At 47.1% G+C, this 13,748-nt stretch overlaps 1 protein-coding gene across 4 annotated transcripts in view; it reads right to left on the reverse strand.

Annotated features, from left to right (window-relative positions):
* LOC147706699 (cullin-9-like) overlaps positions 1-13,748 on the reverse strand; it is a 354,395-nt gene that overhangs the window by 226,350 nt on the left and 114,297 nt on the right. For 2 of the 4 annotated variants that reach the window (XM_086925838.1, XM_086925836.1), the window contains exon 8: positions 5,424-5,604. In XM_086925838.1, the coding sequence (XP_086781964.1) occupies positions 5,424-5,604 (181 nt within the window). Of the gene's footprint in view, positions 1-5,423; positions 5,608-13,748 lie in introns of all 4 variants that reach the window. The other 2 variants (XM_086925837.1, XM_086925835.1) reach the window with 1 other exon arrangement.

A 13,748-nucleotide genomic window follows, 5' to 3' on the forward strand; every position in this document is an offset into this window, starting at 1 on the left:
GTCAGGGTTCCGCAGCAACCACAGCACCGAGACTGCCCTCATCGCCGCCACCGATGACATCAAGTCCCTGCTGGACCACGGAGAAACGGCGGCCCTCATCCTCCTGGACCTGTAAGCCGCCTTCGACACGGTCAGTCACCACACACTACGAGCACGCTTTTCACAACGCTGGGATCCAAGAGAAGGCACCGGAATGGACAACCTCCTTCCTCTCTGGCAACACAGAGCGTCCGCCTTCCCCTCCCCTCCGCTCCTAAGCCACAGAGATCATCTGCGGCGTACCCCAGGGCTCATCCCTCAGCCCAACTCTGTTTAACATCTACATGGCCCCTCTAGCCCACGCCGCCCATCGGCACGACCTTAACATCCTCTCCTACGCCGATGACACCCAGCTGATACTCTCCCTCACCAAGGACCCCCACACCGCCAAAACCAACCTTCACGAAGGAATGAAGGCCGTTGCTTAATGGATGAGGAGCAGCCGACTGCAGCTGAACTCGGACAAGATGGAGGTCCTCATCCTCGGATCCAACCCTTCGGCCTGGGATGACTCCTGGTGGATGACCGCATTGGGAACCGCTCTAACACCCACCGACCACGCACGCAACCTAGGGGTCATCCTCGACTCCACCCTCACCATGACTAAACAGGTAAACGCCGTCTCCTCCTCCTGCTTCAACACCGTCCGCATGCCTAAACAGGTCAACGCCGTCTCCTCCTCCTGCTTCAACACGCTCTGCATGCTCCGTAGGATCTACAAGTGGATCCCCACTGAAACGAGAAGAGCAGTCACCCAGGCCCTTGTCAGCAGTAGGTTGGACTATGGAAACGCCCTCTACGCAGGAGCCTCGGCCAAAATCATGAGACAGCTCCAACGCATCCAGAATGCCTCTGCACGCCTGATCCTCGACATCCCTCGCCACAGCCACATCACACCCCGCCTGAGAGACCTGCACTGGGTCCCGGTCAACAAGAGGATAACCTTCAAGCTCCTCACCCACGCACACAAGGCACTCCACAACACCGGACCAACGTACCTCAACAGACGCCTCAGCTTCTACACCCCCATCCGCCAGCTCTGCTAACCTCGACTTGCTACAGTCGCCCGCTCTTAATAACAGAACTGTGAGAAAGCTATCAACTAACCTGCTTACCAACTTTGAGAGTGTTATCCTTAAATCCGACCATTTTACCTTTAATGGTAAACACTATCTGCAGATACAAGGGACGTCCATGGGCACTCGGATGGCTCCATCCTATGCAAATATCTTCATGGGCAAACTAGAGAATTGTATACTTGCTACTTCTAGCATCAAACCACTAGTATGGCTACGATACATTGATGACATATTTGTACTATGGAATGCAGGAGGTAGAAAGCTTTACAGCTTATATCAACAGTATCCATCCAAACATCAAATTCACCAGCAGCAATACTACACAGAAGCACCATCTCCCTTTTCTGGATGTGTTACTCACCATCCATGAAGGGAAAATTACAAATGATCTGTACAACAAGCCTACGGGTGCTCATCTGTATCTAAACTGGACTTCATGTCACCAACAACACACTAATTCCGGCATCATTGGCAATCATGCACTCAGAATAAGAAGCATTTGCAGCAAGGAGGACTCTTGTAAAGAAAATCTACATTAGCTTAAAAGATTATTTTAGAGGCTATCCTCTGCCTATCATACAGCAACAGAAGGACAAATCTTTGCAGTTACTCAAGGAAACCCTGATTTGAATTGCCAACAGCAAAAACAAAAGTGACACAATCCCATTTGTGTTCGACGTTCATCCTTAAGCTCCAAACTACACAAACATTTCCCTTATTAGTCATCTATAAAAAATTACAAATGTTTTATAGAAAGCCGCTGATCATTTCTATCACAGAGCTCTACATTTACAAGCTCCTATTGTGAGAGCTAAACTCAAGAAAGCTGTAACAAAGGCAGGGGTTTATTACTCTTTTCTAAAAGGTCCATCGCATGTGAATACCTTTTACAAACCTCAGTAACAAGTCCTGTTACGAGAAGGACCTGTGGCATACAACAGCATCTTACATGTCAATCAAAATGCATTATTTATGTGATTCAGTGCCTATACCAAAGCTGTACAAAACAATATGCAGGTCAAACTGTAAGTGACCTCCGAGCACAAATCAGGAATCATAAATCAACAATTAATAAGAAACTTCCGATGTAGCCAATCATTTTAACCTTGTGGACCGTTTGTTATCAGATTTGAATATTTTCCCTGTGGAACATGACTTAAAGGAAGAAATATTGGACTCCAGAAAAAAACGTCTGGATATACGGTTTAAAATCATTACGTCCAGATGGACTGTAGGTTCCAGCCATGTCCAAAGGTACAGAGTCCACTAACCCATTCAGCCCTGTTGGTTCCAGTACTACATGGCGGAGATGTTGTCCATAAACAACTCACCTAGCCTCCCTTTGACAGACAGAAGGAAGGCTTTCAATGCCAAGTGTATCGCTCTCACCTCCAACAGGTTGATGTGGAGCGGAGACTCCACCGTAGTCTAGAGTCTGCAGCTGATCCAATCGTGGTCTGTTAGCCACCACAGCAGGTCTTTGACAGTTCCCTATGATATCTAAACCTGGTCAGATTCAGAGGTTGAAACATTGGAATAATATCCTGAATATCCTGTACTCGCTGCTCCAGAGGACAAGTGGGGAATTGCACTATGTCCAGAATATCTCTGATGAAAAGGATCATCCAAGAGGGAGTCAGGTGTGACTTCGGCACATTGGTAGAGAGCCCCAGTGAATGCAGGAGGTCGGCCGTAGTCTGGAGATGGGTGACGACTGCCTGGGGCGAGACAGTCTTCAACAGCCAGTCATCAAGGTAGATGAGCTGCAAACACCACCATCACCTTCATGAAGATCCGCGGGGCACTGGTAAGGCCTAAATGGAACACAGCAAATAGGTTCTCATGGCCCACCATGAACCGCAAGTAACATCTATGGACTGCCAGGACGGGTATGTGAAAATATGCGTCCCGCGAGTCCAACGCTACCGTCCAATCTCCAGGGCAGACAGCACCTGAGCCAGAGTAAGCATTTTGAACTTTTGCTTTACAGGAAGTAGTTGCAAGGGCGTGGATCTAGAATAGGACAAAGTCCTCTGACATTTTTTGGCACCAGAAAGTACCAGGAATACCAACCACTACCTACTTCTGATGTTGGCACAGTCTCAATAGCTCCTTTGGCTCAAAAAAGCCTGTAATTCCTGCCACAGGAGTGAAAGGTGTTCCTGTGTCAGCCGAACAGAGGGTGGTGACATGGGCTTCAGGTTTTCCATAAAGGGTAGGACATAACCCTGCTAAACAATCTGAAGCTCCCATTTGTGCAAAGTTATTGTTTGCCATCGGGCCGGTGGTGCCGGATCCTGCCGCCAACTGGCTGTCCATGATGGCCTGAGGACATATTAAAGGGGCTTTGAGGCTGCTGGGGGAGGGGCGGATTGGAGGACTCAGTAGACCTCTGGCCTTGGTTCCCACAAGGTCTGTGGGAGCCACGTCCGTGGTATGAAAGGACTGAGGAGCCTGGTGGCCGTGGTGGGTAGGGGCGAAAGGACATGGCTGGTATCCCCTGCCGTAGCCACGGAAGGAGTGATAGGCAGATTGTGGCTACCGAGGGGCCATGGTGAGCCCCAATGATCTAGCGGTTGATAGGTCTTTCCATAGCTTTCTAGCCTCTTGGATTCCCTATTTGGTGGTGTGGTAGAGGATGCGCCAGGGTCAACTTGGGTGATGGCCCTGTGCACAGGAGTTGTCCCAGGCCCGAGAAAGACATCAGTGAGGGCTTCATGAAAGGGGAGTTGAGGTTCTGAGAAGGATACCCCTGGTTGAAGAACCTCCGTTAAGACGTTTGCCTGGACGTCCAATGTAGGCAGCATAAGGTCCAGGACCTCAGCCGCTCTCCCACCATCATTGCAAAGAAGGCCTCCTCCATGGACACTGCAGGAGGAGAGAGGAGGCCAGCGTCTGGTGATGTATACTGCACACTTTAATCAGCCAGTTCCTCAACCAGTTACTCTCCGCCATGATCTCTTCTAGGAGGTCGGGATAACTATAGGCATCCTCAGATCCCCTCCATTCATATTCCTCATAGGTCTTTCTGGAAAATAAGGCTGTCACCGACTCAGACTGCTTATGTGCGGTCTACACTGGTCCAGCTCCGTATTGGAGTAAGGAATTATGATGGGATCAGCACCACTGGAATGAACCCCAGTGGAGGTATTTGTTGTGACCGGGTCAGTAAAGAGCCAGGAATGGATCCTGACAGCCCGACTGGCCCGAGGATAAACACCAAATACTCCAGTAGAAGTCCAATGGGGGCCCCTCTAGGACATGTGGGGCCTAAAGGAACTCCAGAGGGATCTCACTGCCCAAAATGGAGGGGCATGGCCTTAGAAAATCATTTGAGTTGGGCGGGGGTTTGCTCGGCTCCAGGAAATTAGTGGGAGCGAGGAGCAGACCCAGGCTCAAGCTCCACAAGAACAAGGCAAGAGCGGGCCTTGATTTGTGGCATTGTTCCAGCGACTCGTCCAATGACTTGGGCAGGCACAGAGAAGTCAAAGAAAACTTCGACTTACTCGACATTTTTTTGTGGACTTACCTGAAAAAGTATGTGAACGAGAAGCTGACTGGTGCACGCGACTCTGAGAGTGGTCCCATAATATTCCTTGCAAACAAAAGGGGTGTGGAATCGCGTGTTGAGCAGTCAGGAGCTTCATGGCTCATTCTCAAACTGCCTTTGGATGCATGGTCTTCCAACCTGAGCAAGCCCTGGAGTAGTGGGCAGGCTCCAAGCACCAAAGACTGACCAAGTGGGGGCCTGTCACAAACATTTCCTGGAGCCAGGTACCACCAGGCTTTAAACCAGTAGGTTTGTAGGGGGCATAGGACAAAAATGATAGTAAATGGGCACACTGGTTTAAAGTGTTCTATAAAAGAAAAAAAAAGTCCTGTCAAAAAATAACAAAGGGACTTCGATCCTGACCCGTGCTGATGGAGCGCTAGGGTGGACCCCACACGTCACTTCCAGCCCAGACAATGGCACTTGTAGGAGAATGAGAAAACCTACTGGTGTGCAGGGAGACCGCTCAGAAAAGGGTTCCAGATCCAGTCTAACGCTTGGAGAACATTCTACGATATGGAATCTGCGGCTAGGAGTCTCTATGAGATACCACAATCTAAGCATACTAAGACAGGCACGTTAATGATATGCTCTTGAGCAAGTCATGCTTTTCTCCGGTCCTCCACCCCACAATAATCAGCATATGCACTATTTAAGCAACAAACCGAAGCAATACCAATCAATTCATGGCATTTCAGCTAGTGAACTGAGCAAGGTACAAGCGAAGCCTTCATTAGAAGCAGTTCGGCACTCACCTCGTATCACTTTTGACGAGTGGTCTCTCGCGACCCACTTCCTCATCAAGGAGTTGGATAAGGACTCCAAGCCCAGCCACCTGCAGCACAAGTTCAGAACTTGATTTTCTGATTACTTCAATGGCGTCACCAAATCTCTCCACGAAGCTCTTCTTCGCCTGCCCCTTCAAACTGCTGGACACTACTGTTCAAACAACAAACCATCAATGAGTATCTCAGAACCATCGTCTTTCTGCCCTAAAAAAGTGATATAAAATAAAGGGAAATGCTGTGGGCTTACATTTCTCGTAGCTCTAACAAACCTAAACCAGGAAGATGACAGATACCTAAACAGGGCAGGCGCACAAGTCCAAACATTACTCTGTCACTGCTTGAAAGGAAATCATTCCAAATTACCTTTTCTGTTATTTTCACCATTACCATTTCTGACCGTGCTGTGCAGAAATCCTGGTAAGGTGGGTTTATGTTAACGCATCATCTGGGCTTTTAAAATCTATTACAGAGGTCTATTACAGACATACCAAAATCAAGAATAGTGAGAAAAACACATACATGATTAAAAGAATGCAAAGGTTAGAATTACACAATCACAATGCAAACAATGCATTTAAAAGCTTAAACTGACAAAGAGCAAGTCACCTTTAGGGGACTAGGCTGTCTTAGGACCATTGCTAACTGTGTAGGTACCTGGAATCTAGCCGTGGGAACACAAGCTGCCTGCTTAGCGGTTCATTCAGAGCTCTGCAGACCAGTGCTGTGCACACAGGCAGCTTCAACACACTACTATCACCCACGGCCGCCACTATTTTTCGCATCCACAGACTCTTGCAACTTCTGGGATGTGAGAACAAGAATGCCAAGAGTAACCAAGTATACATAAAGTTAACTTTACTATTAAATCCGGGATCTTTACAATGCAACCTATGGGCAGATTCCTCTGCAGTTGAGCATCGAAATGGAGGGATGCTTCTTCCGTCAGCTTGATTCAAAACAAGCAGAGGGTGCATCATTTACTTGCCAAACCTAGAGAAAACATTGAGATTCTAGATTGGTAGAATGGACGTCGAGGAGCCCACATAGCTGCCCAGCACATGTCTTTGACAAATAAACAACTGTAGATTGCCCACAATGACACCTTCACCCTGGAGGCTGGGTCCAGGCACAGAGCAGCACTGGGTGACGCATTACATAATGTGATAAAAAGAGATTGAGTAATTGCGAGGGCACCACAATTACACCTTCAAAGCTACAAACAGACGTTCAGTGCAGAGTAGGTCCTTAGTTCTAGCAAAGTAAAAGGGTGCTATATCACGGGTGAGAAGTGTCGCCCCTGCAGGGAACGAATGCAGGGGTGGAAAGAAGGTCAGAACATTGTTCTTCTCTTTCAAACAGAATTCCAAAAGTACCACTGGTTCAAAGGTGAGGTAAGCCTACAGGACCATCTTGACTTGTATATCAGGTTCTGAGGCACAAGTACAGTCCACGTTTACTCGTGATGAATTTTATAGTCACCAAAAAAAACAAGACTTCCTGGAATGAAACTGCAGTTTACATGACAACTGCTAAAATGTATGCATCACCCCAACTTGAACCAGCTCCCACAAAACTGATCATGGTGGAACAGATGCATTAAGGTAATAAGTAGCCTTTTGTTCTGGCCCGGTGCTTGCTGACAATGCACTGGAAAGCCTGCTCTTCCGGGACTCCCTGCTGGCATGCTAGGATGTACTGAAGTGGAATCCGGGTCTTTGCAGAGGGAGAAGGCCGGACGATTACACCAACACATAAGTGACCCCAAGTGAGACTACCCGGTCTTTGCCTTTAGGTGACTGCCTCAGAGTGGACACCAGACCACTGTAGAGTGGCTTCCACCTGCTCTGCCTAGTGGTTGCATCTCTCCTCACCATTTCTGTCCCTCAGCTGCCCCTGCATTGCCACTCTCTAGATGGGCTGATACTTAAAATAAACGCAGAGTTAGTTTAGCACTTACCTCCTATTGGACGTGGGCTTTCTGCAGGGTTATCCCTAAACCTTTTGCCATCTCAGACTATTTTTATGACTTTTTTTGTGGGCTTTTGAACTCTGGGCACTTTAGCTCTGCTAATCAGGGCTAACGTGCATGTGCTCTCACCCAAAACATGGTATGATTGGTTTATACCTGCTTGGCATATTTAATTATCTTTTAACTCTTTTGTAAAGTGGTGTACCATATACAGAGGGCCTGTAAATTAAATGCTACTAGGGGGCCTGCAATGTCCCAATAGGTAAAAATAAACAGTCAATTAAGTATGCGTGCACATCGCATTGCTGAAAGGAAAGAAGGAGAACACTCTTAAAATTAAGACAAGATAATCAATCATCTTATTTTATGTTATACGTTCATGGTCGGTAATATACAGTTATTAAGCAGCACTGCATAAACTCAATTAGGTGACAACCATATAAAACTTGGTGCTCTACAAAAGTGACTGTCGTGAAGGTGGCGACGCAAGTGAGGGAGTGGGCAGCATGGACGGCGCCCTGCGAACAAAGTGCAACTTATCTACAGTGGGCGGCTCAGATCATGTGACGAGGTGATATCACAGATTACAGATTTTTTCATTGTTTGAACCACATTAGTAAGTACGCCTATTAATAAGCTGTAAAGTCGACGTGGATCGAAACGCCGTCGACTTTACAGCTTATTAATAGGCGTACTTACTAATGTGGTTCAAACAATGAAAAAATCTGTAATCTGTGATATCACCTCGTCACATGATCTGAGCCGCCCACTGTAGATAAGTTGCACTTTGTTCGCAGGGCGCCGTCCATGCTGCCCACTCCCTCACTTGCGTCGCCACCTTCACAACAGTCACTTTTGTAGAGCACCAAGTTTTATATGGTTGTCACCTAATTGAGTTTATGCAGTGCTGCTTAATAACTGTATATTACCGACCATGAACGTATAACATAAAATAAGATGATTGATTATCTTGTCTTAAATTTAAAGAGTGTTCTCCTTCTTTCCTTTCAGCAATGCGATGTGCATGCATACTTAATTGACTGTTTATTTTTACCTATTGGGACATTGTTTTTGATTGTACCTTCCTTACCCAGTCCTAATCAGGTATATGGGTCATACTCCTGTTAATTGTACTATACTAGTGGGCCTGCAGCACGGCTTGTGCCACCCACAGAAGTATCCTTTCAAACCCTTTTCAGGCCTGCCAATGTCGGGCCTGTGTGAACAGTTTACTGTCATTTTGACTTGGCATTTAAAACTACTTGTCAAGCCTTAAACTCCCCTTTTATTACACACAGGTCACCCCTAAGGTAGGACCTGGGTAGCCCAGCGGGCAGGGTGCAGAGTAAGTAAAAAGTAGAACATGTGCATATACTGTTTGGCATGTCCTGGTAGTGACAAACAGCCTATTTTGTTTCTCACTGCTGTGAGGCCTACTCCTGTCATGGGCTAGCATTGGAAGTGCAAGGATGTGTACTTAAGTGGTTATTCCTGATCTGAAAGGAGTGATGTTGCCCTGTTTGGTATATTTAGAATAGTGGTGCTAAATCCTGCTTACTGGTGTAGGTTGATTTTACATTACTATTTTAGAAATTCACTTTTAGAAAGTAGGCATTTCTCTGTGCTTACACCTCTTTGCACTTTCCAGCCTGACTCCAATCCACATCTAGGACTGGGTGACAGCTAGACTTTGTGCATACTTTCCAGACAGCCACAACACAGGAATGGCTGGATGTGACAGGAGACACATCTGCATTCATCTGCATACCGACGGTCTTCCTGGGCTGGGAGAGCGGGAAAGGTCTGATTTACCCCCACTGATGTCTGGAAACAGCTGAGTTGAAAGGGAGTGTTGTGCACTTCTAAGGCTTTTTCTAAAGTCACCCCCTACATCAAAAACATTTATGAGTACAAGTACAGGGGTGCTGACCCCATTTTTGGTAAAACACTTTTGGATATGGAGCTGAATTCCAGTCAGAACTACGGCTGCGCTGCTTAAAGGACTCATCTAGACTGCTTTTCTGCTTGTTGCCCTGCTGCTTGGTGCTCCCCGACTCTGGTGTAACATACTGCTTGTGACTTGTAACCAGATGCTGCTTGATTTACATGCTGCACATTGCCAGAGGGCTGTCAGGAGACACTACCATTGGAACAACTTGCTTTGTTTTGCTGACACGTTGCCTACTGGGCAGTGAGAAAGACAGGCGCTTTACTGAAGAAATCCTGATGAGCTGGCCTGCCTGCCTGATGCAACTCTTGCGCCCCCCCCTTAGAGTTACCCACGGACGGTTGGCTAGCCCCTGTTCTTGTAATCTCTGGGCCACAAAACATTACCGGAAGCCACCTCTGCCTTGGGACCCCACTGCTAGGGGGTTCAGCAGCAGCGTTGCCAATTGGTGAGCTATGATTGCCTACTCCTCGTTGTACGTTCCTCAGGTCAGCGCGGAGTGAGTGCTGCTTTATTGTCACCAGATAACATGTTTCAAGAGCATCTGGTTTCAGGGATTGTGGTTAGCATTTTCCCTCAGGGCGACCCCTCTCACAGATGAGCAGTGACGTGCAGAGGTTTTGAGTCGGGTCTCCTGTTGAGGCACCCGCCCCCTGCCAGCATCATCGCCGAGTCCAGAGTGGAATCCAGCGTGGTACAACCGTGTCCACCACTCGTAGCGAAGAGCTACCCTCGTCCGTGCCCATCAGAGGTGTATAGCAACCTGAATCATACCGGCAGCGGTATTAGGTATAAACTGCTTCTGCGCATGCGAGCAGCGGGACAGAAATCTGCATCCCCAGCTGTTCTGCCGTGCACTCGCAGGCAGCGACCCATTTTATTGCATTTTCACACGCGAAGGACCTAAGGTGGTCCCTCCCCATTTGTGTCATACCTGGTCGCTCCTCTCCTTGCTGGCTAGTGGGAGTTGCGGGGTGAGTCCTAAATGGAAGCCCCTGCTCCAGAGCTTGCCACTGTCAGGAAAATTACATTATTATCCGTTGTGGACGCGCAGGTGATTCTGTGCTTCACAACTAAGTCTACATTCCCCTATTTGACCAAGCTCCCCAAAAATTACCGTAACTCTGCTGATAGGGGTGCCGGGAGCTCTATGCCTGTGTGGGCTTCTTGTTACGGATATGCGGATGGTGATAGAGGATGATTTTTGTACTCAGTGATACCTGGTGATTTATATGCGTTGTTCCGAAACCAAACTGCGGCATTTCATGCCTGATGCCATAATGTATGTTGTTTTGATACTTCCATTGTTCAGGATAGTTAGTACTATATAAGTGACAGCGTAGTATGCACAGTATTTATGATTCATGTAGTTTTGGTCTATGTTTAATGACCAATATACATTATATATTTTTTATATAATCGTGTGTGGAGTCTCTTTTGTGGTGCATTCATTGTGGTTCGATATGAGCGTGTTGTGCACACGCTTTATACATTGCATCAGGTGATAAGGCTGACTGCTCTGCACCAAGCTACCAGAGTGTGAGTACAGATTATTTTTTGTGTGTAACTTACTCTCTCTTGACTAGAGCGGGGGTTGTACCTAGCTTAGGGGCACACCCTAGCCATCCAGAAACCCCATTTCCAATACCGCCCTAAAACATGGACACAGATTCCTATTCTACACTGATTCGGGGGCCCCAGATAGGGTGCAACTCTCTCAGTTTCACATTATTAGTAATTCATTAGGCTATTTGGCTTTTACACCGGGCACATTAGGGTTTTGTTATTTTTTGTTCATTAGCGATGTTTTTATCTATTTAATGTTGTGTTGTTGCCTGTGCTGACTTCTTTGGTAATAATAGGATATCACCGAAGTCTCGCAGTCTGTTCCGCATACTGGTGGGGGTCATGTCCCATTGATGTTTATGTAAACGTGATACGTAGTGTGCTACTATGTTATGATAAAAACAATAGAAATTGGTGTAACAAATATGGAAACGATAGTCGAGAGCTGCTATTTACAATAGAGGACCTCTGCATCAGTGGTAATGAGGGTTAACTGCTTGGTCCTCTGTAGACTGGTGTTGCCATGGGAGCTGGGTCCAGAGCCGTCATTTCGCTTGAGAGGACCCTATGGACACTGTAGTCCAGAGCAATTATGACGCTCAAGAGGACCATACGGAATTTGTAGTCCAGAGCTGTTGTTCACCCCGAGAGAGCCCATGCCTCTTCTGCAGACTGCTGTGGCTATGGAAGCTGCAGTCAAGAGCCATGGGTCAGCTTGGGAGAATCCATGTCTATGTGGTTATGAGGATTAACATCTTGGTATTCTGCAGATTGGTATGGCTCTGCAAGTTAAAGTCCAGAGAGGTTATTGAACCCAAATGACTCTATAGAAGCTGTAGTCGAGAGTATTTAGTGACCCTGAGAGGACCCTATAGAAGCTGTAGTCGTGAGTAGTTAGTGACCCTGAGAGGACCCTATAGAAGCTGTAGTCGAGAGTAGTTAGTGACCCTGAGAGGACCCTATAGAAGCTGTAGTCGTGAGTAGTTAGTGACCCTGAGAGGACCCTATAGAAGCTGTAGTCGAGAGAAGTTAGTGACCCTGAGAGGACCCTATAGAAGCAGTAGTCGAGAGTAGTTATCAACAGTAAGGGGACCCATTCATCAGGAGTTATGAGGGACCAGAGACAGTAATGGAGATAAATCTTCCCCACTCACCCATTATAAAGGGCCTCCTGAGATGCAAGAGCAGGGAAGTGGGAGATCAGTTGTTCACTCTAAAGTGTCTACTCGTCCACTGCTGAACAGTAGCAGAAAAGGAGGACACTACTGCAGCAGATATAGCAGAATAAAAGGCGCCGATGGCAGTGAGGGCCTGTAACATCAGTGGCTGAAGAGGAGGCGGCTACTGCTGCAGATACAGCGGAGTAAAAGGCCCTGATGGCGGTGAGGGCCTGTAACATCAGTGGCAGAAGAGGAGGCGGCTACTGCTGCAGATACAGAAGAGTAAAAGGACCTGATGGCAGTGAGGTCCCGTAACATCAGTGGCAGAAGAGGAGCATCCTTTTTTGATTAAATAGGGCAAAGAGAAAAAACGAAACAAAAAGTATGTTTGTCTGTTTGTTAAATGTACATATTGAATATATATATATATATATATATATATATATATATATATATATATATATATATATATATATATATATATATATATATATATATACTGTGATGTAATGTATATGTCTGTATATATATGTTGAAAAAAAGAGAAAAAACTCTTTATTCATATTTAGAAAAATTGCAAAAAAAGTTTCTTTTTCAAAAGATAAGCACTTGTAACTTTTCAGAATTGCCTTTGATTTGAGATGGAAACCTTGCACAGATTTTTCATGTGAATAATTGACATCGGAAGAGATTGTAAGCATCCCTTCAACCTATTGTATTTTGTTGCTATTTTTCCTACGCATTATTTTCTTTATTGAAATTTTTACTGCTGAGATGCAGCAGAGTAAAAGGCCCTGATGACAGTGAGGGCCTCTAACATTAGTGGCAGAAGAGAAGGCGGCTACTGCTGCAGATACAGCTGAGTAAAAGGCCCTGATGGCAGTGAGGGCCTGTAACATTAGTGGCAGAAGAGGAGGCGGCTACTGCTGCAGATACAGCGGAGTAAAAGGCTCTGATGGCGGTGAGGGCCCGTAACATCAGTGGCAGAAGAGGAGGCGGCTACTGCTGCAGATACAGCGGAGTAAAAGGCCCTGATGGCAGTGAGGGCCTGTAACATTAGTGGCAGAAGAGAAGGCGGCTACTGCTGCAGATACAGCGGAGTAAAAGGCCCTGATGGCAGTGAGGGCCTCTAACATTAGTGGCAGAAGAGAAGGCGGCTACTGCTGCAGATACAGCTGAGTAAAAGGCCCTGATGGCAGTGAGGGCCTGTAACATTAGTGGCAGAAGAGGAGGCGGCTACTGCTGCAGATACAGCGGAGTAAAAGGCTCTGATGGCAGTGAGAGCCCGTAACATCAGTGGCAGAAGAGGAGGCGGCTACTGCTGCAGATACAGCGGAGTAAAAGGCTCTGATGGCAGTGAGGGCCTGTAACATCAGTGGCAGAAGAGGAGGCGGCTACTGCTGCAGATACAGCGGAGTAAAAGGCCCTGATGGCAGTGAGGGCCTGTAACATCAGTGGCAGAAGAGGAGGCGGCTACTGCTGCAGATACAGAGGAGTAAAAGGCCCCGATGGCAGGGAGAGCCTGTAACATCAGTGGCAGAAGAGGAGGCGGCTACTGCTGCAGATACAGCGGAGTAAAAGGCCCTGATGGCAGGGAGAGCCTGTAACATCAGTGGCAGAAGAGGAGGCGGCTACTGCTGCAGATACAG

The sequence above is a fragment of the Lissotriton vulgaris genome, chromosome 6 (assembly GCF_964263255.1).
Source record: "Lissotriton vulgaris chromosome 6, aLisVul1.2, whole genome shotgun sequence".
In the NCBI taxonomy this organism is placed as follows: domain Eukaryota; kingdom Metazoa; phylum Chordata; class Amphibia; order Caudata; family Salamandridae; genus Lissotriton; species Lissotriton vulgaris.